Raw genomic sequence first — 23,462 nt, forward strand, 5'->3', positions numbered from 1 at the left:
ACAGATAAGTCAGAGGAGAGGACTTAGAGAGTACTGTTCTATGCATGTAAATGCTCTGGGATTCAGAGTACCACTGTTCAGGAAGCTGACATTTCTCACCACGTTGATGGAGAGCATTAGGCACCTCTTTGGGAATAATCCACAGTGCCAAAGGGAGAGGCTCAGTGTAGCTCAGGGTGAGTGATGCAAATACTTGAGCTTGTTAACCAAGTAGCATCTGCTTCCCTTAGATTTTGAAGGTAAGGGTTTGGGGCAGCAAAATAAACATAAGATTTTTGGTAATTGTTTTCAACTCCTTCAGGCATGTCAAGTCACTGGCAACAATATTTGCCTGCACTTTTCCCTGCTGTAGAGGTTGCAGACTTGAGCTACACTCTCTAATAGTTTTATATCCTTCTTGCATTGTGGTCCCAAGGAAATAATGTCTCTTTCTAGGGTTTATTGATATATTTTCTGAATCGAAGGAGCGCCTGGGCCTTCATGCCTCAATGATCCTGAGATTCTTGCACCGGAACCGCATTTCCAGTACTGCCATCCCTTACCCAGTGCTGGAATACTTCAACAACATCTGCACCATGCGCTCGTCTGTGCTGAAGGATTCTTTGGATCGACTTCTCCTGAAAGAGAGAGGTAGGCAATGTCTTCCCTTTTTTTTCAGGAGGGTAGTGTAACCATGGCTTTGAAAAAGAGATTAGAGATAGAAAGCTTTCTTTGCTATGTTACCTCCAACAGGCCTGATGTTTTATAAAGTTGATCTGCATGCTTCTATGGATTTTTGTTGGTTTTTGAAACACATAAATTAATTTCTGAACTACCCAGCAATCTGAGTAACACTCTGGAATGTTCTTATCTTTCTCCTGGCCTGTTTCACAATCGATGGTTACTCATTTGTGGTATTCTTTATTCAGTCTCTACTAGTTGCTGGAAACTTAGTTTCCATGTGAAGGGGAATGTTTTCTGAAGCTGACTGTTCAGTATTAAAAGATACTTTATCATTTTGGACTGGAGGTGGTGAATCTCTTACTGTATCTCTGATGGGACTGGCCTGGTCCCTGCAGCGAGGGATCCTTTTCTTCACAGCTTGACTAGATATTTTCGGATTTCTGTACTTCTATTGAAATAGATCAAGTTACTTGGGAAAGAGACTGCTTTGTCCCTTCCCTAGAGTACATGAATTGAAGTTTTCTCCATCATAATTTACTTTTCCCTTTCATTTGTTTGTATTTGGGTATAAAAATAATAAAGCACTGGTGAGGCAAGTAATGAAAGGGATAGGTAAAGGCTATTGAACTTGAGGGAATGGAGGTGTTTTTATACTGAGAGTGATAGGTGGAGATTATTGCAATTTCATCTGAAATGAAACTTTGCTATCTCCTGGTTTCTGTCAGAAACAGTCCTTCAGGGGCTGTGTTCTGTGCCAACAAGTTAATTTGTGTGAGATAGTTCTTACAAAGGTATAACAATTCTCAAAACAGGCCAAAGAAGAATGTTCTGAGTGATTTCTTTGCAGAATACCCCAGTGATCTGAATGGTAATCAGGAGTCAGACAAGCTGAAATCTGTCACAAAGTGCTACACACACATCGAAACCTCCTCCAATTCCGCCGATATCGACAAGATGACAAATGGAGAAACTTCCTCCTTCTGGCAGTCAGATGGGAGTGCTCGATCCCACTGGATACGGTGAGCTTAGGGTTGGGGCTGTGAGTCCTGAGATTGACAGCCAGTGGGGTGTTGTGGTGGATTGATCCTGGCTGGATGCCAGGTGTCCCCAAGGCTGCTCCATGACTCCCCTCCTCAGCCGGGCAGGGGAGAGAAAATGTGATGAAAGGCTCTTGGGTCAAGGGCAGGGAGAGCTCTCTCAGCAACTCCATCACAGGCAAAACAGACTCGACTTGGGGAATTTAGTTCAATTTAGTAAAACAGAGTGGAGTAAGGAGAAACAAAACCAAATCTTCCCCCTTCCCCCCCACTTTCTTCCCAGGCTTAGAGAAAAACGGAAGAGAAGTTATCTCCTCCCCTCCAGAGGCGCAGGGGGATGGGGAATGTGGGCTGCAGTCCCTTCATCACATGCCAGCTCTGCCACTCCTTCCTCCTCAGGCGCAGGACTGCTCACACCCTTCCCCTGCAGCAGCGTGGGGTCCCTTCCATGGGAGACATTCCCCCTCAAACTGCTCCAGTGTGGGTCCTTCCCATGGCGTGCAGTTACAGAATCAGAATATTCTGAGTTGGAAGGATCATCAAGTCCAGACCTTAAGTGAATGGCCCCTGTGGGGATCAGTCCCTCAGGAAGAGGCTGCTCCAGCATAGGTCCTCCATGGGATCACAAATCCTGCCAGCAGACCTCCTCCAGTGCAGGCTGCTCTCCCCACAGGTCCAGCCTCCAGCAACTTCTCACACCCTGTAGCCCCCCACTGCTAAAACCTTGTCACACAAACCCAATACAGGTGTAATTGAAAACAACTGGAATTAATGCGTGACGTATGAATACAGGTAAAAGCAGAAGTCACTAATGGCTGCATAAAATATAAAAGCCTGACCACCAAATAAAAGGTCACCTGTGAAGTGCCTTTATCTGCTGTGGTGACTCACAGCCTTGTGATGTGGAGAAACTTTCCAAGCTGTAATAGAGATGCAGTGGTTGGTACTTGAATAGAAACACTTTGCCACTGTCCAGGAAGTTCCATGAAACAGAAATGCTCAATGAAACAGAAATGTTTAGTGTCTAAGAATGTGTGCTTCAAAAAAAAAAAAAATCTCATTTTGGCCATTATTGATGCTGCATTTTTATTCCTGCAGAACGAATTCTCAGTTGAAAATATAAATAGAAAATTCTACAGTCTCTCAGAGGCAACTGTTTTCTAAATCAAAATTTTTTAACTTGTTCACCATGGTATGGGGTTAAGAACACCTGTGAAGCATTAGGTAAATTTCAGAGGATGTATTTGTGTTTGTAGAGGTGGAAAATGAGTGAACAATAATATAATACCTATTATATATACATACATATAATATATAATAAAAGCACAGTGCTTACTTACCTTCTCTTTGCAAGAACTGTTTTATCCTCTTTGCTTTGCAGTTTAAAGATGAAACCAGATGTGGTTTTGAGACACCTGTCCATTGCAGTGGCAGCTAATGACCAGAGTTACATGCCACAGCAAGTCACAGTGGCAGTGGGAAGGAATGCCAGCAGTCTCCAGGAGGTCCGAGATGTTCACATTCCAAGCAATATCACTGGCTACGTAACACTGTTGGAAAACGCTAACATTAGTCAGATGTGTGAGTCAATAAAGATACCATTGGGATACTGGTTTGGTGCTTTTTGGAAGGTGAAAGCTTGGGTAGATGATGGAGAGATGTGCTGCAGTGTCAGTCACCAGGGGTGACATTTTGGACCTTGTCCTTGGGTCAGAGAAATTGTTTTGATTCTAGTTTAATTTCTAGCCTGTAAGAGAGTCTTCCAAGCCTTTCTCGTGGCCTCTGTAACGTGGGCTAAGGGTTGAAGAGAAAAATAACTAAAGACACAGTTTTAGCCTCTCAGTGTGAAGACATGGGGCAGTTTTAAAATATCCTTACTTGCGGAGTGAAAGCATATGTTGGCTGATAGTATCTAGCAAAAAAATCTGCTTTTTTGGTGCTGGAACTCTGAAGTTCATCCAATGTAAGGCAGGTTTTACGCTTTTAAATAGTGTTATTTTTGAGTCTGGTAGCTCTGTGGGTGCTATACTGGAATCAATCAAGAAAAGCTGCTCCTTCCTAAGATGGTTTCTGCAGCTTCAGGAATTTTGTCCCTTCAGTTCCAAAAGATGCTTTTCTCTGAGGGGAGGTTTCAGTGCCACAGAAGTGGGCAGGAAGGATGTTGTTCCTCAAAAGTAGTCAGGATAATACCATCTGTGCAAAATGGTCAAGAATTTGTGTGAAAATTTTTATGTAACTTTAAACTTTGCTTTTAGGCTTTGCTCCTTTTCCCTATTATGTCCACAGCCACTTGCTTCCAAGGCATTTCCTATGTATGTAGGTAGGAAGGTACTGGTCAAACAATCTACAATGTATTTTCCACTTTGAGGATATTTTATTACAATTTTTCCTAGTTTCTAGCCATAGCATCTGTAATGGATCCACAGGCTATTTATGCAAAGGCTGAATTTTCCAGATCAGACGGTGCACAGCGTGTGTGGCTGTCTGTATCAGGCAGTGCTGTTCCATATCTGCCGTTACTTTTCTAAGAGGTCCTGCACTAATTTAATGTTTGGAATATCTGGGTTCTTCTAGCTCTAATCTAGCAGAAGAAATGGGAAGAAAATTCTATTTTGTGTTTTGACAGATGTACAGATAAACATCAAGCGTTGCCTTAGCGATGGATGTGACACCAGAATCCACGGGCTGCGGGCTGTGGGCTACCAGCGAGTGAAGAAGGTGGGAGTGTCCGTGTGCGACGCCTCGGCCATCTGGTACTGGTCCCTGCTGACCTCTCTGGTGACAGCTTCCATGGAAACAAACCCAGCATTCGTTCACACCATTTTACAAAATACTCAGTAAGTACCAAACTTACATGGGCTGTGATTTTATCTGCTTCTTAATTTTTTAAAAAAGCACTTCTGGCTTTAGTAGGCAGTCTGCTGTCTGTAACTGGTTTCCACTCCTGCCGTTAAGGTGTTTAAACATCTTTTTCTATCTCATTGTTCAGATTTTTGATGTTTTTCTTCTATCCATTTGCATGTACTAGGACAACTGTAATTCTCCTGGCTGTTTCATCTAATCTAGTTGTTAAACCATGACTGAATGGACACTGGAAAATAGATTTTTCACCTATGCATTTGTAATGACTTTGAGCAGCCTAAAATTAATTAATTTTTCTTGTCCAGTATTAATAACCAATAAAATTAACATCTTCCCCTTAGGACTGAAGCTTAATTTAGCTTAATTTTTAGCAGAGTTCTGCTCATGTGATGCCTTGTCATGCATTTTATGGGGATATAGTTGAGTACATGCACCATCTCCGTGCAAATGTTTGCTTGTGGTGATTGACCATTTTCTGTGTAACGTTTCCTTGTTTGATTGCCAAGCACTTCTGCTCGATGACTTGAAGGATTGGAATCCTAATAAAACCTCTCCACACCCACATCAGCTTTTATAGAGCTCAGTTAGCACGATGTCACCACACTGAAGAGCAGGGCTGTCATTAGGTTGATGAATCCTGTAGGCTAAAGTCCACTAAGCCTATCTTTTAATTTATGTCATCTGTGAAATCTCTTTAAAGTTTAGATAACGTCATGCGTGCTCACACCTGAGACAGGCCCATAGTTGCAGGCTTTGCTGAAACTGAGGACCTTCAGTTTTGGTCAAGTTTAGATATTTTTTAGAAATATAAAATGAACACTGAGCTAATAAAGCATTAAAAAATTATGAAGGAGAAATCCTGACTAAAATCATGCTTTCAGGAATTAGATTCAGTGTTTAGAATTATAAAGCAAAACCCCCAAACTTTAGTACTGGATGGGATAACTTTAGTATTGGATAGAATAACTTCGGTGAAACTGCTTAAGAATTCCTAATTTCAGGGGTTATCACATTGTCTTTGGAAATTCAGAAAAATTCTGATTAGAGCTAACAAGTGTCTCTCCTAGTTTCTCTAATTCATCTGAGGGAATTTCAAATCAATTTTCCCTTTATTCATAGGCTCTTGCTCAATTCTAGACCAAATTAAAATGGAGCAGTGCTTGGACACTAAGCTATTTCTAATGCTGTCACAGATTTAATTCAAAACTCCTTGATACGTTTGTCTCATTAAATCTGTGACTGAGACTAGATTCAAGATTACCCAGCAGTCATTAAACTTTCCCTGCCTAGAATGCAATACTGTTGTTCCCTTTTGAAGAGATTCTCTGTGTAAATAGATTTTGTGCACTCAGAAGCAATTTGCAGAGACCTGCCCACACAAAGCATGAAGATTCAAACGTCTAATTCACTTTAGGAAGCTGTTTTCTGCAATTCTGCCTGGCTTCCTGACATTATGTTTCGTTTTTTCCTAGGAAAGCACTGCAGCACATGCCACCTCTATCCCTAACACCAGGCTCCACAGATTTTTCAAGCTTCTTATCACCAAATGTTTTGGAAGAAGTAGATAGCTTCCTTATCAGAATAACAAGGTGAGCTTATGTGGTTGATGCAGTGGGAAGTGGTTTAGAAGAATCTGTAAATCAAAGCTTTTACGTCTTTACCCACATGCTCTTTTTTAAGTATCTTGAAAAATACAAACACTTCAAGAAATAGGCACCTGAGAGATTCTGTGGCAGCTTGTCTTTACTGAAAAACAAAATGTCCCAGATTTTCTTTTCACGCTGTTGTTGTTTTCCTTCACAGTTGTTGTACTACTCCAGAGGTGGAGCTGACACTCCTGGCCTTTGCCTTAGCCCGGGGCAGTGTTGCCAAAGTGCTGAGTTCCCTTTGTGCCATCACTGATCATCTGGACACTCCATACAAGGCTTCCTCTCTTATCTCTTCCATGGCAGCAGTCAGACAGAACCTGCTCTATAAATACGGTAATGGAACAATCCTGGATCCTTTACTGTACATGCTTAAGGAAATACACAGCTTTGAGTTGTTCCACTTGTTGGGATTTAGAATTATCCAAATCTAAATTAAAAACTGTCACTGAAATCACAAGCTAGCAGCTGAACTGCCCAAAAAGCTGATGATTGATCAGCTTTCCATGACCAAAGAGTTAAACCAAGTGAGATCTTCTCAAGAGAAAAAACATGAACTTTGTAGATCATGGCCCCTGGATCAGGATGGTGATGATGGTGTTTGTGTTGCTTAAAAGGCAAATGACTGCAAATATTTTTATTCTTCCAGAAGACATTTGTTTGTGTGAGTGATCCTCAGTGAGTGCTCTCTCTTGCAGGCATGTAGAAATTTAAGATGCATTTTAAATGTAATGTGAATAGCATCTCTTTATGGTTCTTTTTTTTTTTTTTCACTGTTATAAGATGAGTTAAAATTAAGTTTTTGTAATCTGAGTATGTCATGAGTGTAGAGCTGTTCATGGTCTGGCACCAGGTGGTGATTTTGCTGTATTAGCTGTATTTTCTCAGTATCAACTTCTGAGATTCTCATTAGTCTCTCATGAAGAATTTTACCCTTTATTGCCTTTTAGTATGTTTTGTCAGTACTTCTTGTCTTGTGCCAAAGAGCACATGAATTACTTTATAATTATCAGTGTTTACTTTTGAAAGTTTTGAATATTAGTTCATTTTCCCCAGAGTAGCTAATGCCTTTTGTAAGACAAGTGGTATTTCATGGACTGGGAATTCCAAAGTGTGGCAACAGTTGAAGGAACGTGAATTGTCATGATTTTCATTGTCCTTCTGTCTGTATCTAGAACTCTAACTACTTTAGAAGAATGTATTTCTCATATTCCAGTTTCCCTCCCCTATTTTGGGTCTGACAGTGGTAAAAAATCTCATAGTATTGTAATTTTTTGCATTTTTTTCCCTGTATGAAGAAGTTTGGAAAATGTATTTTACCATTTTAAATGACTTTGATAAACCTGTGGATTTTTTTACTTAGGAAAGCCTTTACGACTCACTCTGCAAGCATGTGATGTAAAGGGAAAAGAGGATAAATCAGGGCCTGAAAACCTCCTTGTAGAGCCATGGACTGGGGATGGTAAGAACCTGGACTTAAAATCCATAATATTAGAATCATAAAATCATTTAAGTTAGACAATTCCACCAAACATAGTGATTGTTAAAAATGCTGTGGTGCTGTTCCATATCTACTTATATATATTTGGTTCTTTATAGTTCTATGCTGTAGAAGATCTGTAATTAAAAAAAGGCAAACTAACAAACAAAACCAAGACATTATATAAATTCGATTTTGCAGCACTGTGGATTTCTCATAAACCAGTTTATTGTCAAAATAAGCTAACCAAACGAAAAGATTGGATTTTGGAGAGAATTATTGATATTCTACGTGGAAGTCAGCAATGAGAATGTTCTACAAGAGCACACTTTGTGGGCTGAAGTCCAGAATCACTGTTAGTTTCCCAAATATTGTTGAGGAGAGGGTTTGTAGAAATCATTGAAATTCTCACTGCACATGCCTATTAATTCTCCCTTAAAGCCCCTCTTTGTTAATGCAATGCTTTTATGTACTGGATACTACCTAAACAAAGAGATTCGTGTTTCTTGACCTCTTTTTTAAGTGAAATGCCACCTAATCTTTTTTTTTTAAATGGTTTATTGTCTTGTGCAGTGCTACTGGTAAATGAAAACCATTGTGACAGAAAATCAGGCACATTCTAAATGCTTTTTTTACCCCTCTGTTTGTTCATGTGTATTATTTGAGTTCATTCTGTAGTTATTTTGTGACTTGTCTTCTGTTGTTTTGCGGGTCATAGTTTGGGGGACTAGTCACTGAGTTCAGTGAATAGAGCCACAAACCAAAGTAATATTTGGGAATTACTAATAAACTTCAATGAGAAAATATTTTTGAAACTGCTGCAGATATTGCAGTGCCCAAAGAGACACTGCCTGGAGAGTTCTGTGTATATACTGGTAAAATACAATCTTAAGTTGTCCCTTTTATTTGGGAACATTTGCTAATGAGCATTTCACTGGAAAAGCATTGTGGTTTTGTTTCCCCCCTTCAGCCCACAGTCCCAATATTCTCTTTCAAACATGTTGCACTAGTACTCATTCCAACCTCATTCTCTTCCCACTGCTGCTTTAGGTTTTCTTACTGAAACTGGGAAAACCAGAGCAAGTATCATTCTTTCTACTGGAACTGAATCTTCATTTCAAGTGACACAAATTAGAATAAAGGTAGGTAGTTCCTGTGAGCTTTTGAAGTAGAAGACTTATTTTTTTCCCTAGTGGTGGAATTGAATTGGGATATTTTTTAAATTAACTGAAATTTAAATTCATTATGAAATACTGTTATTAGAATTTTTCTTCAGGGTAGGTCAGGGAACTTCAGAAAAAGGAGGCCCTTAATTGTTCCAGGGAGACACAAGCATGTAGTAAAGACATTTATTTTATATTTATTCTATCTATATCTTGCAATATATATCTCAAGCCAGATACTCTGTGGTTTATGGTTTCTCTCTAAAGTGTGTGGATTTATATGCAAGATCTTTTATCTTGTGCTTAAAATAAATTTATGACTCTGTTTCAAGATACTAAGCATGTGAGTTCAGATTAAATGAAGCTATTTCAAATTCTATTTAGAGACACCAGTGTCATTTGAACATTCGTTGTGACTTTTATCTGGTTTCAAAGGAAGGTCTTGTGATTAAATCTCATGGCCAAGACAAAACTTCAGGGAAGTTTCTGCAGCTGAATTGATTTATTTACTTAAGGCAAAGCAATAGTTTAATTCCCAGAGCAACAATGCATATATTTATGTCAAAGAGACTTAAACATGAATGAACTTCTGGCAAGTGAATTCTAACTGGAGCTGGAGAGGCAGGTGAGTCGTTTTGCAGAGTAGTGATATTAATAAGGAGGCATGATTTTAGTTTTGTTAATTTTTTTAAATGTAAAAAGATGACAAAATTACAATGGGAATTAATATGTGGAATTCTAGTTAATGTCAGGGTGCTGGCAGGGTGATAAATACAGTAAATAATACCCGTGTACATGATCTCAGTTCAGTGGGTTACAGAAGTTTTCATAACATTTCTCTAAATGTGTTTCATTTTCCCGTGCAATTCCCGAGACCAGGATTGTCAGGACTCGGTTGCTTTCCATAAGTTCTTCTTTTTTCTGACTGCACTGCTGTGGATTTACCCCTTCAGGTCCGGAGAGGTGCCATTGGGGCACAGTGTGGGCTGGTGTTTGCTTACAATGGTGCCTCAGAAAAGTTCCATGCCGAGGAACACTTCAAAAGGTTTGAGAGCTACGACAAATGGAAGCTGAGGGAATTCAAACAATTTCTAAAAACCAGGTATAAATGGACTTTTTGTAATGCATACCTGGAAAATAAATGTTATATTTGATATTTTTGCAGTGCTGCTGGAACTACTGAGAATTATTCCAAGTGACTTAAAAATGGTGCATCATTTAATTGTTATTTGTTTGATTTTAATGACCATCAGTTTGATGTGTTGGAGGAAATATGTATATAGTTGTTGTTTTCAGCTTCTTGATTTAAAGGCCTGTTATGAAAGTGATATAGCAAAACAAACCTTTTACTTGAAGTGCAGATCAATGAGAAATTTTAAAATTAAGTTTTATTAAATCAGTTTTCAGAACTGTTGCTTAGGAGGTTAAGGGGCCATGACTAAAAAGATTGTCTTGATTTTTTTTTTTTTTTTTTTACTTTGCATGTGGTAGAGTTTTGGGTATGTGAAACTTTTCTCTCTTCTCATCTTTATAGCCATAACATGCTAAATTTAAGTATTTTGGTAGTATATCAACAGCTTTACAATGTCTCTAAACGTTTTCTTTACAAAGTGTCTTACATTCTTTTATACACAGAAGCAATTGCTCATGTGATGATTTGGGAGATGATGATCCTATTGGCTGGTTTGAAGTAGAAGAAGAATGGGATGAAGTTGATGTCAAAATGCAGCAATGCAGAGTTTCCCAAGTAAGAACCCACAAAAACCCCTTGGCCCAGTCAAAATGAGCAGGGGCTCTTCTCTGTGCCAACTGAAGTAAACCTAATTCTATTTTGTGAGGGAGAACTCTGCTGGACAGAAAAAAAAAATTAATAGGCTTCTACTTGAATGAATGATTAAATTTTTGTCCTCTGAATTTTATTCTTTTTCTCTGTATGCACATATATCTATATATCTATATATCTGAAGTTAAGTGGTGCTTCATGATCAATTTAATGCAAAGTTATGTGATAATGTGCAGATTACTGGTTTTAATATGATTGTTGCTTTATTTTAGTATCTAGACCATTTAACTACTGTGTAGTCATAGCATTTATTCTTTCAGAGCCAGGTTCTTCAATCCATGTTTTAGTGGGCAAACAATTACTAAGAGTTTCCATCAGTTAGGCTGCTGTCCCTGGGGAATGGAGACTCTTCCGTTTCAAGAATGGCAGAAGATGGCTTTGATTTGTAGTGCTTAGGGCCTTTGTAGGGAATGTTGCATTTCAGATCCTTGTTCTGGAATCAGCTGCTGTAGTTCCCCAGTCCATTTGCACTGTGGGAATTAAGAGAATTGGTGGCATTGTTGTATCAACTGGGATTTTTTCTAACTCTGTTGCTGCTTGCTAAGCCACTGCTGCTGCGGAGTAACTGAGTACGTGTGGATGGCAGGACTTGCTGTTCCTTCAGTTTTGTGTTCTGCACCTCACTGAGAGCAGACTATGTTTTAAATATTACATATTGATCCTCTGCTTGCTTTTAAATGCAGCTAATAATTCTGTAACCTGCAAGAGTACTGTGACTGTGGAAGTGAGGAACAGTGTGTGCAGAATGAATGCACTGATAATGAACTAACGAACTTTGCAGGCGCCTGTAGAGGTCATAGAACTGTCCCTGTGACTTTTTGGAAGTAGGGAGAGATCAAACTTAGCCTCAGTATTTTAAACCTCTGGAGATGATAGACGAGGGACTAAGGCTTCCCCCCTCAACCCCGGCTGCGGTCTCCTCACCTACATCCACTCATGCCTTTTAAAAGGCCAATTTGTACCAGCTTTTAAACCCAAATCTTGTGCTGTTTTTATATCCTTCTAGTACTTGATGATAAAGTTCTTGTGCACAAGACAAGACTCAGCAGAACGGCTCGGGGTCCAAGGGCTGAGTGTTCTGGGCTATCTGCGGCCCCTGCGAGACGAGCCCTGCAGGACCATGAGCTGCCTGCAGTGCAGGAAAACTGAGGATGACACAGTTTGTGGCACAACTCTGCTCCTGAAGACACTTCATTTCATCCAGCAGCTGGCACAGGACCTGGTATTTTTACTTCTTAGGGTTTTTTAAGCCTCTGTTCTCCAGCCTAAGAAGAATAAGTCTGTGCAAACAGCAGTTGTGAGTGGGCAAAGAACAGCTGGGGTGCTTTTAACAAAGTTAGAAACCATGTTGCGGAGAAAAAAAAAATTCTGAAAAATAGAATTCTGTGTATGTTTGCTGACAGTTTATTACTTTCAATCAAATTAGATGGAGAGGTAGAGGTTATGAAGTCTTCTGGTGGTGGAGAAAAGGGATGGGATCCTAGAAATCTGGAAAGAGGGGAGAGCTCTGTGGAGGAGAAGGTTTCAGCATGAACTGTCACATTTAGACACCAGAATATCCATGAAAGAAACTGGAATTCATGTTAGCTGCAAATTTATGGGAAAGCTGGCTGTGCTTTCCTTTAAGCCCAGTGCTCAGGGATTTATGTTTTATAAATGTGTTCTGTATAGAGTTAATTTTCCAATCCTGCATTTTCTTTGTCTTTTTAAGGTTCAGCAGAAGGAGAGTGGATTAAAATACAAGTCATTTTTAGATTTCACAGGCCTTGATTTGCAGCTGTTCTGGAATTTTTATAATAAACTGCACCAAAAGTAAGTTACTTCTTTCATGTCTGCTGAGGCACTAATCAGTGTGTATAAATAAAATATGCTTTGTTTAGTTACAGCAGTTTGTTCTTCCTAAACTACATCATTTACATAAATAACATTTCCCTACTGCTGCCATATGGACTTTTAACTATAAAGTTATGTAGAAGCTCGAGCTGTAGATTAATTTAGCTGGTAGCTACACTTCCTTTGGCTGTGTCTCTCCACTCAGTGGTTTTTATCTATCTGAAATGGTGACTTTCATAGCAATATTTATTTGGTGCAAAAGAGCTGCTTTTCTAGTTTTTGCTTCTGTTTGTTCTATATCTTGTTACAGCCCAAGGGAAGAATGTATCTTTGCTCAAACACTGCTGTTGCAGCTTCTCCAGAGCTGCTTCTCTGTACTTACTGGAGATAATAAAACTGCTAAACCTCAAGAAACTCCTCAGAGCAAAACAGCTGGTCACACAGAAGCTGCAGAAGAGCTTTATAGACATTTGTGTGAAGGTAATTTTTAGTCAATGTATATTGACTGTTTTGTCTGTTAAAGTTTGGGAAAAGATATTCATTCCTAGAGGCCAAGTCAGCTCCTGTTCCTTTGTTTCTCCTTCAGGTCAGTGTGTGCTAATTAGTCCATCACTAGAAACTTTCCTTGGCTCAAAGGAAGGTTTTATAGACTTTCTGGCAATGTGGTCTGGAAACAGCTGCGGTAGAAAACTTTTGAACGTGTCACCTGCTTGTACCATCAGGGAATGTGACCCTTTGACTATAACATTACTGGGGTTAATTTATTTCTGACACTGCATATCAGTATAAATGAGCTCATGAGTAGACTGTGACGTTTACAGGAACACAGGGAAGATTCTGGAGCCAGTGAAGGGAATGGGAATTACACATTAGATTTCTTTGGAAGTAGGGTGGCAATCTCTGTTCAAGTGTAATTTGAAGAGTCTCCTACAAAGTGAGCTAGAGGGAAAACACTTTATATAGAATCTGTCACATCTTGAAAATTTTATTAGCTTTGTTGGGTGTCAAGTTATAATCTTGCTAGAATTCATTTACTTGGTGAATAAATATATTCTTTCTTAATATAAATCTTTCTTGCTGTAAGTTAAAAAGTTTCCCCTCATTTTCTGTGTGTATAATGGGATTGCAAGGACTTGAAGTTGTGCAGACTAACATTTAATTCAGTTATGCCTCTAACATATTAGATGGGGTATTAATTAGAACTTGTAATTTTGTTTCCTTTTTGTATGAGCAGTAGTGGATATGGGGGACAGTAACTTCATGCCAATGAAAATGCTGAAAGAGGAAGTTAAGAACACCTTACTCAGTGGAGCAGCAGTTTTTTTCCCAGATAGACAGACCAGGCGACACCAGCTCTTCACCATGATGGTAAACATTAAATGAGAAATTGTTTGTTTAGTACCTGCTTTCTTTATGCAGAAAAGAGGACAAATCTGAGTTGTTATTCTCAAATAATATATACTTTGTCCCATTCAAGTAAAAACCCTTTTTTTTCTTTGCTTCTTTTTACCCTTCCCCTTTTCTCTCTGCAGCTTATCCAAAGAAAGAGGAACTAACCCTGCCTTTCTTACCAAAACTGAATAATAGAACAGAGAAATTAGAATTCTTTGTCACAGAGGAGGAAAACAGAATGTATGATAAAACTAAATCTTTTTCCTTTTCTAGAAAAACATCACAGAGCAAGAACATAAGCAATCTGTACATCTTGCCTTCAGATCCTTGTGTACCCACTTCAGGTAAGGGGTCCTGAAATTGAAAATGTTTGTCTGATACCCCACATTTGTTAATAAGCATGTATTTAATCATTTTTAGAAATGTTATTCCCCTAAACAATAATTCTCTGAAGTAATCAACTAATGTTGTTTAGAAAGGACATACTGCTACTCAATATTTTTATTAACTGAATAGCTCTATAAAGCACTGGCCAAGGTTGGTGCTGAAATCACAGTGTATTGCTCTTAGGCTTCTCCTAGGCTGTCTTCCAGTTTTTTAAGTGATTGTTTGCCGGTGCTGATGGTTGGTACTGATTTAATTAGTCTGGAGTCATCAGAACACAAACTTTTGATTTTCATAGTAAATTATACAGTAGGTTCTCTACAGATTTGACACAAAAAATACTATATTTCTGGTTGGGAACTGTTTGGAACTTCTTGTTGTTGGTTAGTAAGAATATCTTTGTTTTGTAGTGATCAAGATCCAGGTGGACTCTTACTATTACCAGAGAAAGGAGTTTCTGCAAATTTTGATATAAGTGAAGTGTTATCAGTCATGGACACCCTTCTGCTTGTGGCAGCAAGAGAGGTAACTGGCTTTGCACTGCTCCTGCTTCTTTGTCATGAGTTTTGTAGGCACTCAAACACAAGCTGCTTGCCTGCCCATGGATGCTAAGGAATCAGCTTCCCTGTCCTTCTGGATGCAATTGCTCATGGCTGTGTGAGTCAGTAGGATTAGCTTTTCCAATCAGTTGAGTGTTTTCCTTTAAGCATTAACATTTCATTATAGTAGAGTAGGAAATGAATAATATTTTTCCAGTAGGAAATGTGTAAGATGTGGTGTTTTTCCATAGCATTGAAAAGACTCTATGGAGAGACACTGGGCTACAGAAGGAATCATTCCATTTTGAGAGGATAGGATTGGGCATGTCACTAAGGGAGGTGGAAATGGAGGAGGGTTATTTACATATGCAGAAAAACTCTGCTGAGAACATTGAGTGACTCATATGTAGCTGTTCCTATTTAAAATTGTGATATATCAAAACAAAGCACATCACTTGCTACATGGTGTTACATGCTGCTTGTCATTTGCATTTCATCTTTTTCTGGGGTGAGTGGGATGATTGTGTCCATCCCAGTTTAGTTGGTGCATACTGTGTGTCATGCTGCAGCAGAAGAGGCTCCATTGCATTCATAAGTGTTCCTTATTTTTCAGTGTGAAATGATGATGCTGGATGTTGCACAGCAAGAGAGTGGCACAGTCTTGTCTTCCTTATTCTGGTCTGTTCAGGGCAGCCTCCTTTCCTGGTGCTATCTGCAGCTTAAAGGCACTGATAATTCAGCCAAGGATCTTGCAGTAGAAATACTTAAAAACTGTAAGTGCTGGGATTGAATACAGAATTCAATATGGTGCAATACAGGACTTTAAAATGTGATTTTGCAAATTGCGGTATAATTAGGGATCACCAAAGGTTGCCTGAGGCATACTCAGAAATGTCATAGCTTTTCTAATCTCTCTAGGAAGTAATTAGAAGGCATATTTAGCAACTTGGAGTTTTAGTTGTACTGATAATCTTATGCTGGGAGAATCTTCAGAAAGCATTTCAGTAAGTTTTGGGGGCCAGATACTAAAAAAAACCCCAAACAACAAATAGTTACAGACTTCCATTTGAATATTTTATTGTCTTAGCATCCCTCATTTTGGTAAACTCCTGTGTGGTGACACGTGTTTTCCTAGATGGTTGTAATAGCAAGAAGAAAGGAACTTGCTTAAGAAGCCAGGTACACCTAAGGGGTTTTATTGGGTTTTTTGTGGGGGGGATTGTTAGTTTTCTTTAATGCAGCAGCTCAGTGTTGAGTAGTTAATTGGGCCAAATACTTAACAAAGGTGTAATTTTATGTAAAATGACATCATATTTATGTTATTTGTATATAAATACATTGCTGTGTTCCTGTCTTACATTTAAAAATTGAGTACGGCTGTAGCTAAAAATTCCTACCCTCACTTGTTACTTCAGCTGCCTTTCTTAGCTGTGTATGGAGGCTGCTGGATACATGGAGCTTGTTGAAACAATCCTGGGGTGTTTGATGAAATTACTCATCACTCATTTTTTCTGTGATATTGTTGATAAGCACGACTTGTTTCCACAATAGAAGTATTACAGAAAACTTCCTCTGAAGTGTTGGGTGTTGCTGCCTTGGGGGCAGCAGATCCTTTCCTGCTGTATTTGTCCTTGTGCACATCATCATGCACCTAATGTTTCATGAAGTCATGGTTGTGGGAGCAAATCCTTAAGGTGGCTATTAAGGATTTTTTTTTTCTCTCTTTAGATGTGGGCCAGTTCCTGTCAAATATCAGAACAATTTTGCAATCACTCTTATCTCAATATAGTGGCAAAACAATAGTAGAAAAAATAAGTAGCTCTGTCTTTGCTATGGCAACTCGTCAGCTGGTAAGTGAACAGTGGGATTTTCTCCAATTCCTGGGTGGCATGGCTGTGACTCTGGCATTTTCATGACACCTGTGTTTGCTCCTAGGTCATCTTCTTGTTGGATTTTTGCACTTTAGACATTCCATACTGTACTCTGCTACAGGGATTCAGCACTTTGATAGAACCACTGAAAAGCCTTTGTAGTGAACCTCATAAGGTAACTAAAGGCGCGGGCACATTAAACACAGTGAAACAAAAGCAAAATTGCAAGAAAGACATAGAAAACTCGGGTGATTCTGTTGGTGAGCATTGGAAAAGAGCTGGAAAGCTTCTAAAAGTGTGGGATGTGTAGTGAAATGTTGAGTGAAGTACTAGAAACATATCTACTGATATGGGAGATGGGCAAAGTGATCAGACAGTGCAACTGGAATGAGCAGCCTGGAAGGTAGATAGGAAGGAAGGGATTCTGAGGGTGAAGAGGAAAACAAATTAAAAATAGTATATGCTTAACATTTTTAGCTTCACTGCTTGTGGTGATGCAAATAAGTCTGTATGTCTGTAGGGTAGATGTTTAAATCTGCATTAGTCATCCAGACTCTCTTTTTGTCATGACTGGAGACTTGTACTCACTTGTGGGTGAGACAGTCTCCTCCTGAGTCTCCTCCTGCAGTAGACTGGGTGGGTTTTGCTTTAGAAGTGCTTCCTAATTATGATTACAAAGGATGTCTTCAGAACTAGTTTCAGAGTAAATCAATGCTGTAGCCTTTTAAATGCCATTTGTATGCACATCTGGCAACTTGAAATTATAGACACAAAAATCTAGTGTGGCAATTTATTTTTTTCTTGCCTTTGTATCTAAGAATGCATTTTTGTTGTACAGATGGACATGGAAAGCTGGCAGCAGGAGCAGCCTGTAGTATTGCGAACCTGGACAATGGAATCACCTCATAACTATGAAAATAATTGCCATGAGGTCTCAGTCTTCCTGTGTCATGGGGCAACTTACTTTGAGGTGGAATTTGATGAAAAATGTGAAACTGAAAGGAGGTAATTTAATCTTGTGCTGTGTTGAATTCCAGTGTCTGTTTGCAGAGGGGCAATTCGTGTTTCAATGTGCACTCCACACATGCCATTTCAATTTCTTCATTGTCCAGAGCAGTACACAATATGTATTTTTGAATGACCTTGTGCTGAAAGCTACCTCTCCTGGCAAATTTACAGACATGCTGTTCCATATGAATTTTGCTTCCTTTGGCTTTGATCTGTTTTATAATTGCGCTGTGACCACCGCAGTTTGTGCTCGTGGTATTTTTTTTGCCCTCTTTCTATTGGCTTGGTTTCTCTTGGTAACACATCAGGCTACTGCTTAGTTAAAGCATTTGCCAGATGTTGGATTTGGCAAACATTACCAATTCCAAAGTCCTGCAGGACAGCAGATCTGTGTTTGCTAGGACTTCTGCATTGAAACATGAAATAAATTCCTTAGCAGTCACATGAAGGTGTGGTTCAGAAAGAAGTGACAGGGTGCACTTGTGAAAATCCAAAAGCGAAAACATTCTCCCCCAAAACTTGAAAAGTAAATTTGGAAGTAATGAATTGCAATTTTCACAGGTATGATTACCTGGAGTTCACTGATGCCAGAGGGGCAAAAACTCGTTACGATACAAAGGTTGGCACTGAGAAGTGGCCTAAGGTGAGCACCTTTAAAATTCGGAACCAAATTATTTATCCAGTCTTAGGAAGTCCTTATGATTCCTTTGGAAACGTTTTATGTAAAAGGATGTGTGCTTTTGTGCATGGGTGTGTTTATTAGGTTTCTTAGGTGGAGGGGAGGAGATGGGGAAGAAAGTCTGAAATGCTGCAAATAAAAGGAGTGAATGGGTAAAGAATCCCTCTTTGCTCCTGTTATCAAAAGAACAATCAGTTAAAGTGAAAAGGAATAATCATGTTTAACTGCCAAAATACATGGGCAAAACTTGCTCTGCCCTTGCAAGTTTTTATATCATAAGACAAGTGTGGCCCTTTCTGGGGCTGTGCTCTGTCCTCAAATGGGATCTGCTCTTCTGTTTGTGGCTCTGACTTTTAAAGCTCAATCATATATAATATTGCTCATTAAGCTCTTGGATAGAAATTTTACCTGCTTAGTACTGTGGGTTTCTCATTGAGATGGTGGGGGGAATTAGATCTGTTATGGCCAGAACATAATAATGAAACCCCAGAGTTGCTGAAGGGAAATCATTACCCTGAAATGTTTTCCTGTCATGTACATTTGGCAAAATGACTGTTTTGTTGCTCTGTAGAAAGTGACCTTTAAGGCTGGCCCACGGCTGCAGTTTCTCTTTCACTCTGACAGCAGTAATAATGAGTGGGGCTACAAGTTCTCTGTCACTGCTTACGGCCTCCCAGACGTTGCCGTGTCTTGGGGCTTGGATTTACAGCTGCTGGTCTCCCGGCTGATGGGGCGCTTGGCTTCCCGAAGCATGGCCCTCAAATCCCTGCGAGGTGAGTGCCTCCCACAGCCCACAGCTGGGATCCATGCAAACAGGAGCTACAAGGACTTTATGTTGAGGATCCCCTGGGAAAATGAAGTTCCTTTTGTGTTTCTCTCACGTGAACATGGAACACTTGCTGTGTTGTGAGTCCGTGGAAGATGTGGACTCGTGGAAGTAATCCTACTAAGCTAAATTACGTTTATGAAGTAGTATGTGCTTCTTTTTTTCCTTCTAAAATTGTTCCCTGGTGCTGTCATCCACCTCACATTGGGAGTGTGAATATGGGGCCAACAAACTGAAAAAATTACGGCGCTTAGGACACAAGTGATTCTAAAAATTCCACATGAGCATTTGGTATTGAATGAAATTTGAATTCACAAATTAAGTTCAGTTAGTTCCAGTAGTTAAGTACACTTAGGATCTGGGCCTGTGAAGATAAGTAAAATAAACTTTAAAAAATAAATTAAAAAAAAAAAAAAAAGTTTATTCTTTAATTTGAAAACAAGACCACTTCTCTCTAGCTTCCTAAATCCAAATCCATCCACCACTTTAGAGAAATTAAATAAAGCTAAAGAGTTCTTGCTCCAATCAGGTGGTCCATGTTTACCATGGAAAATTAGACAGCTATTTACCTGTGAATTCAAGGAACTAATTGAAGTGTTTGAGAATATTGTCTTCCTTTCTTAATATGAGCATGCTTGCATATAACAATTTAGGTCTTTAGTAGGAGAGAAAGCTTTTAAACTCTTTTAAATTAGAAAATTTCTGTAGTTATAATACAGTGAAAATGTTCAGTTTAAAATCCTTCCATATTGTAACAGTCACTATAAGATGTCGATGCTGCCATTAATGAAAGGGTACATCAATTTTCTGTACCATGTTAGAAAAACAGAGAACATTGTTAAATTACTTGTTCAGTCTATTTGCATTAACTTTCTGCTGTGTTTCAGTTTTTTTCCCTACTGGATGTTTAACATTTATTATTTTCAATAATCTGTAAAAATGAAGAAAATTCTTTAGTAACTGAAGGGTCTGTTCTGAATTTCTTGCAGAATTAGGTAGTGAAGCAGACTTGCCTCCTTTGAAAGTAACATCAGTTCTTAATTCTCCTCTGTGGAAACCTGTCTTCAGGCATCAGATGTGTCCTGAGGCACTCCTGGGAACCAGGCAAAACGCTACCAAGCACCAAGACAAAAAAGAGGTACTTACCCACTGCCTGTGTTCCCTTGGCATGAAATCCCCGTGTATCACACAGGTTCATTTGGCTTTAGGGAGTGTGAATGCCCTTAAGCACGTGCTGCTGTGTCATCTTTGTCATCATTTGTGCTGTTGGATTCAAATATCAAGGAGGAAAGAAACTGTTGTTCTGTGCCCTTTATGAGTTTCCATTTTCATGGAATCATAAAATGGTTTGGAGGGACCTTCAAAGATCATCTAATTCACTCCCCACCTTGTGCAGGGATGTCTTTCATTGATCAGTTTGCTCAACTGCAGTGGATAAACTGCAAGTTGACTGATGGTTGCAGCTCATTGCTACATTTTTTCTCAGTCAATGTTGAAGTTAATGTGTTGTATCCTTCTCTGCAGGCTCGGAGCTCTCCCCACGAGGTCTGCCGTAACTTTCTTATCGACTTTGCAAAATCAGATCCTGCCCAGGACTTCAGTGGGCAAAAATCTGAACTTTTCAAAGGACTTATACAGGCATGTAAAAAACAGACCCCAAAGACAGATATAGTTGCTGGTTCTACTGTTGATCAAGCTGTGAACTCAACATTTGCTGCTTTGGTGTATCTCACTCCAGATTTATTTGAGAAGCTTCAAAAATATGGTAACTCTAATATTATTAGACTATCTTAATAATGAAGACTTAAAGTTTGTAAAAGGCTCTCTTACAGCTGAGTTTATAGCATTTAAAAATCAGTTTAGTGGGGCAATTTAAAGAAGATGTTCTGTAAAAAGGTATCATTTAGGCAGACTAGGTGAGCTTTTTCTCTAGAGTATTTGTTTTTTTATTAACATGTATTTTTGTCTTCAGAGCACTGGCAAAATATTAATAACTATCAGAAGCTACTAATTCTGTAAGGCTATACCTAAAGAGAGTAGTGATGTCCTCTGGGGCTTTAACTCAGAACTATGTGGCTCCAGTTATTAGAGGTTCTTGGATCATTTTCTACATTGTACCTTTTCTAAAAAGCCAACAACAACTTCTGTTATTAACTGTTGGTGTTGGAGGAGGTGTGAATTATCTTCCAAAATACCATTCAGTGGAAACCAACCTTGCCATCCTCAAAATATATATTTCATTTTTTTCTAATAGAAGGTAATGTTTTGCTTTTAACTTACTAGCCATTGTATTATAGTTGATGTATTTTTCAGTAGGTAAAATGAACAACTTTTTGACTTACAGCATCTTTCCACTATTGATATGTTTGAAGTATTGGGTAGTAAGATGTTACTTGGTTTTGAAGGATTTCATTTTAGGCTTTTCACTTTTTGTCATAATTTTGACACTAAACATTTTACATTTTCATAGAATGATTGAACTATTTTTTGAGCTCTAAAGTTATGAGTAAAAATGACTGACACAAAGACTGACTTGATGATTAATGTGGTTACTGCCTTTAGTCATTTTGTGTATGTCTGACAATTGAGCTAATTTTCTGAGTGACATTGAAAACTGGACAAGTATTAATGACTGTTAAAGAAATCCATCCCACTGTTCTGTCAGTATCTTCATCTGCTGGTTGTGCTGGGGCAGACTCATTTCAGGACCCGTGTTCACCTGTTCTATGGGAAGTTTGGAGAAGGGATGCTGAAAAAAATACAGGAAAAAAATTAGAAAGGGAGAATGGAAGAGGGAAGACTGACTATCTTTTTCTCCATAGTCATTGTCAGGCCAGTTTGAATAGAAACTGATTTGTCAGATTTATGATTTTTGCAAATTGGTATTGAAAGTCCATTCCAGAAATTCATAGTGTGAAACAGTAGAGAAAACAAATACATCTATAGAGTTTTAGGTTAATCCTAAGCATTTGTTGATTTTTCTGATAAGTTTACATCAGTGTTATTGCATGCATAGGGAAGGATTTTATTTTCCATGGCTTTAGGCATCAATTTTTGGGAAGAGATGGGAAAGATACTCGTAAATTAACTTTGTAAATAAATCAGTCAAGGTGCAGTTCATGTATTTAGGACGTATGAAAGTTGGCAGGCTTATTCTCTGTTTTTCATACAGGTATAATTCCAAGTATTGACTAAGAGATGAAGAGAGGGCTGTAGCATAATTTTAGTTAAGTAGCTGTATAAAAATGGAGCTGTAAATAAACAGGACTCTCTTCTTTCTCTCATTTCCAGTCAACAGTGGAGGCAAGGTGCCTTTGAGTGATGAGTTTGCACAAGTGTATTCCCTGGCTGATTCCATTAGAATATGGATGGTAAGAACACTCAGGAGGATCTCTGTTAATGTCATTTAATTTAGCACTTTACAATGCAATGTTAAGGAGTAGGGTGGAACAATTTTTCCTTCAGTTATTCTACATCAGCTGTTTTCACTTAGAAAGAACGTAGGTTTACTTTGAAACTTTGGACTTAAATGTTTTAATGCATACTTACACTCCCCTCCTCCCCTCAGCCCCAGATGTGTCATCATGAGTAGTTAGGACTGAATTTGACCGAAAAGCAATTAAATTTGTGGTATGTTTCAGTAAGAGCATATGTTGTAAATTAGAAAGATTTTTACATTGCATTTGAAGTTCTTTTGAGGTATATCATAGAAAGAAGTGTGTCTTAAACATCATTCTATTGTCTTGTGACTTTCTCCCTCCTCTTTTCTGCCTAAGAATTCCTGGCAGGTTGATGTACTAGAGTTACAATGGGTTCAGATGCATGTTAAGATGAGTAATTGCCTTTACCCATTGCAGGACAGGTGTTTGCATCTGGCAGAGCTCGCTAGTGAGGTGACATGTTTTTGGAGAACTCTATCTCATAACTAGATGTATATATTTTCCTGAGTGCTGAGGGTAAAGGAGAAGCCTTCTTTTCCTTGGAGGACTGATGCACATCAAGTCACGAGACAGGCAATGGTTTCAGCCTACAAAGCTCAAGCAGCTTGTGGTGAGGCTGTTCCTGCTCTGACAGTTCAGGTACTGCTCTTTTAGGCTCCTGGGCAGTTTGCTCTGAGGTTGGGAATAGTAACTACTGTCATCTATCCCTGAGATTAAATTCCTTTTAGTCATTACAGTCTTCATCCTGCCTTGCTGTATAGATATACAGAGAGAATCATATTTTAACTATATTAAC

At 38.9% G+C, this 23,462-nt stretch overlaps 1 protein-coding gene across 2 annotated transcripts in view; it reads left to right on the top strand.

Moving 5' to 3' along the window:
- ZZEF1 (zinc finger ZZ-type and EF-hand domain containing 1) overlaps window positions 1-23,462 on the top strand; it is a 56,107-nt gene that overhangs the window by 5,246 nt on the left and 27,399 nt on the right. For both annotated transcript variants that reach the window (XM_042025950.1, XM_042025951.1), the window contains exons 3-27: window positions 436-630; window positions 1,511-1,682; window positions 3,082-3,281; window positions 4,327-4,537; window positions 6,035-6,151; window positions 6,366-6,544; window positions 7,572-7,670; window positions 8,739-8,830; window positions 9,805-9,953; window positions 10,487-10,598; window positions 11,701-11,916; window positions 12,406-12,506; window positions 12,838-13,007; window positions 13,762-13,895; window positions 14,193-14,263; window positions 14,714-14,828; window positions 15,456-15,615; window positions 16,571-16,692; window positions 16,778-16,888; window positions 17,552-17,718; window positions 18,283-18,364; window positions 18,972-19,173; window positions 20,216-20,364; window positions 20,751-20,991; window positions 22,518-22,597. In XM_042025950.1, coding sequence (XP_041881884.1) covers window positions 436-630; window positions 1,511-1,682; window positions 3,082-3,281; window positions 4,327-4,537; window positions 6,035-6,151; window positions 6,366-6,544; window positions 7,572-7,670; window positions 8,739-8,830; window positions 9,805-9,953; window positions 10,487-10,598; window positions 11,701-11,916; window positions 12,406-12,506; window positions 12,838-13,007; window positions 13,762-13,895; window positions 14,193-14,263; window positions 14,714-14,828; window positions 15,456-15,615; window positions 16,571-16,692; window positions 16,778-16,888; window positions 17,552-17,718; window positions 18,283-18,364; window positions 18,972-19,173; window positions 20,216-20,364; window positions 20,751-20,991; window positions 22,518-22,597 — 3,647 coding nt within the window. The remainder of the gene's footprint in view (window positions 1-435; window positions 631-1,510; window positions 1,683-3,081; window positions 3,282-4,326; window positions 4,538-6,034; window positions 6,152-6,365; window positions 6,545-7,571; window positions 7,671-8,738; window positions 8,831-9,804; window positions 9,954-10,486; window positions 10,599-11,700; window positions 11,917-12,405; window positions 12,507-12,837; window positions 13,008-13,761; window positions 13,896-14,192; window positions 14,264-14,713; window positions 14,829-15,455; window positions 15,616-16,570; window positions 16,693-16,777; window positions 16,889-17,551; window positions 17,719-18,282; window positions 18,365-18,971; window positions 19,174-20,215; window positions 20,365-20,750; window positions 20,992-22,517; window positions 22,598-23,462) is intronic.

This window comes from Corvus kubaryi, unplaced genomic scaffold (genome assembly GCF_017639235.1).
Source record: "Corvus kubaryi isolate FWS band 111438036 unplaced genomic scaffold, C.kubaryi_AGA036_p1.0 37284, whole genome shotgun sequence".
NCBI classification, from domain to species: domain Eukaryota; kingdom Metazoa; phylum Chordata; class Aves; order Passeriformes; family Corvidae; genus Corvus; species Corvus kubaryi.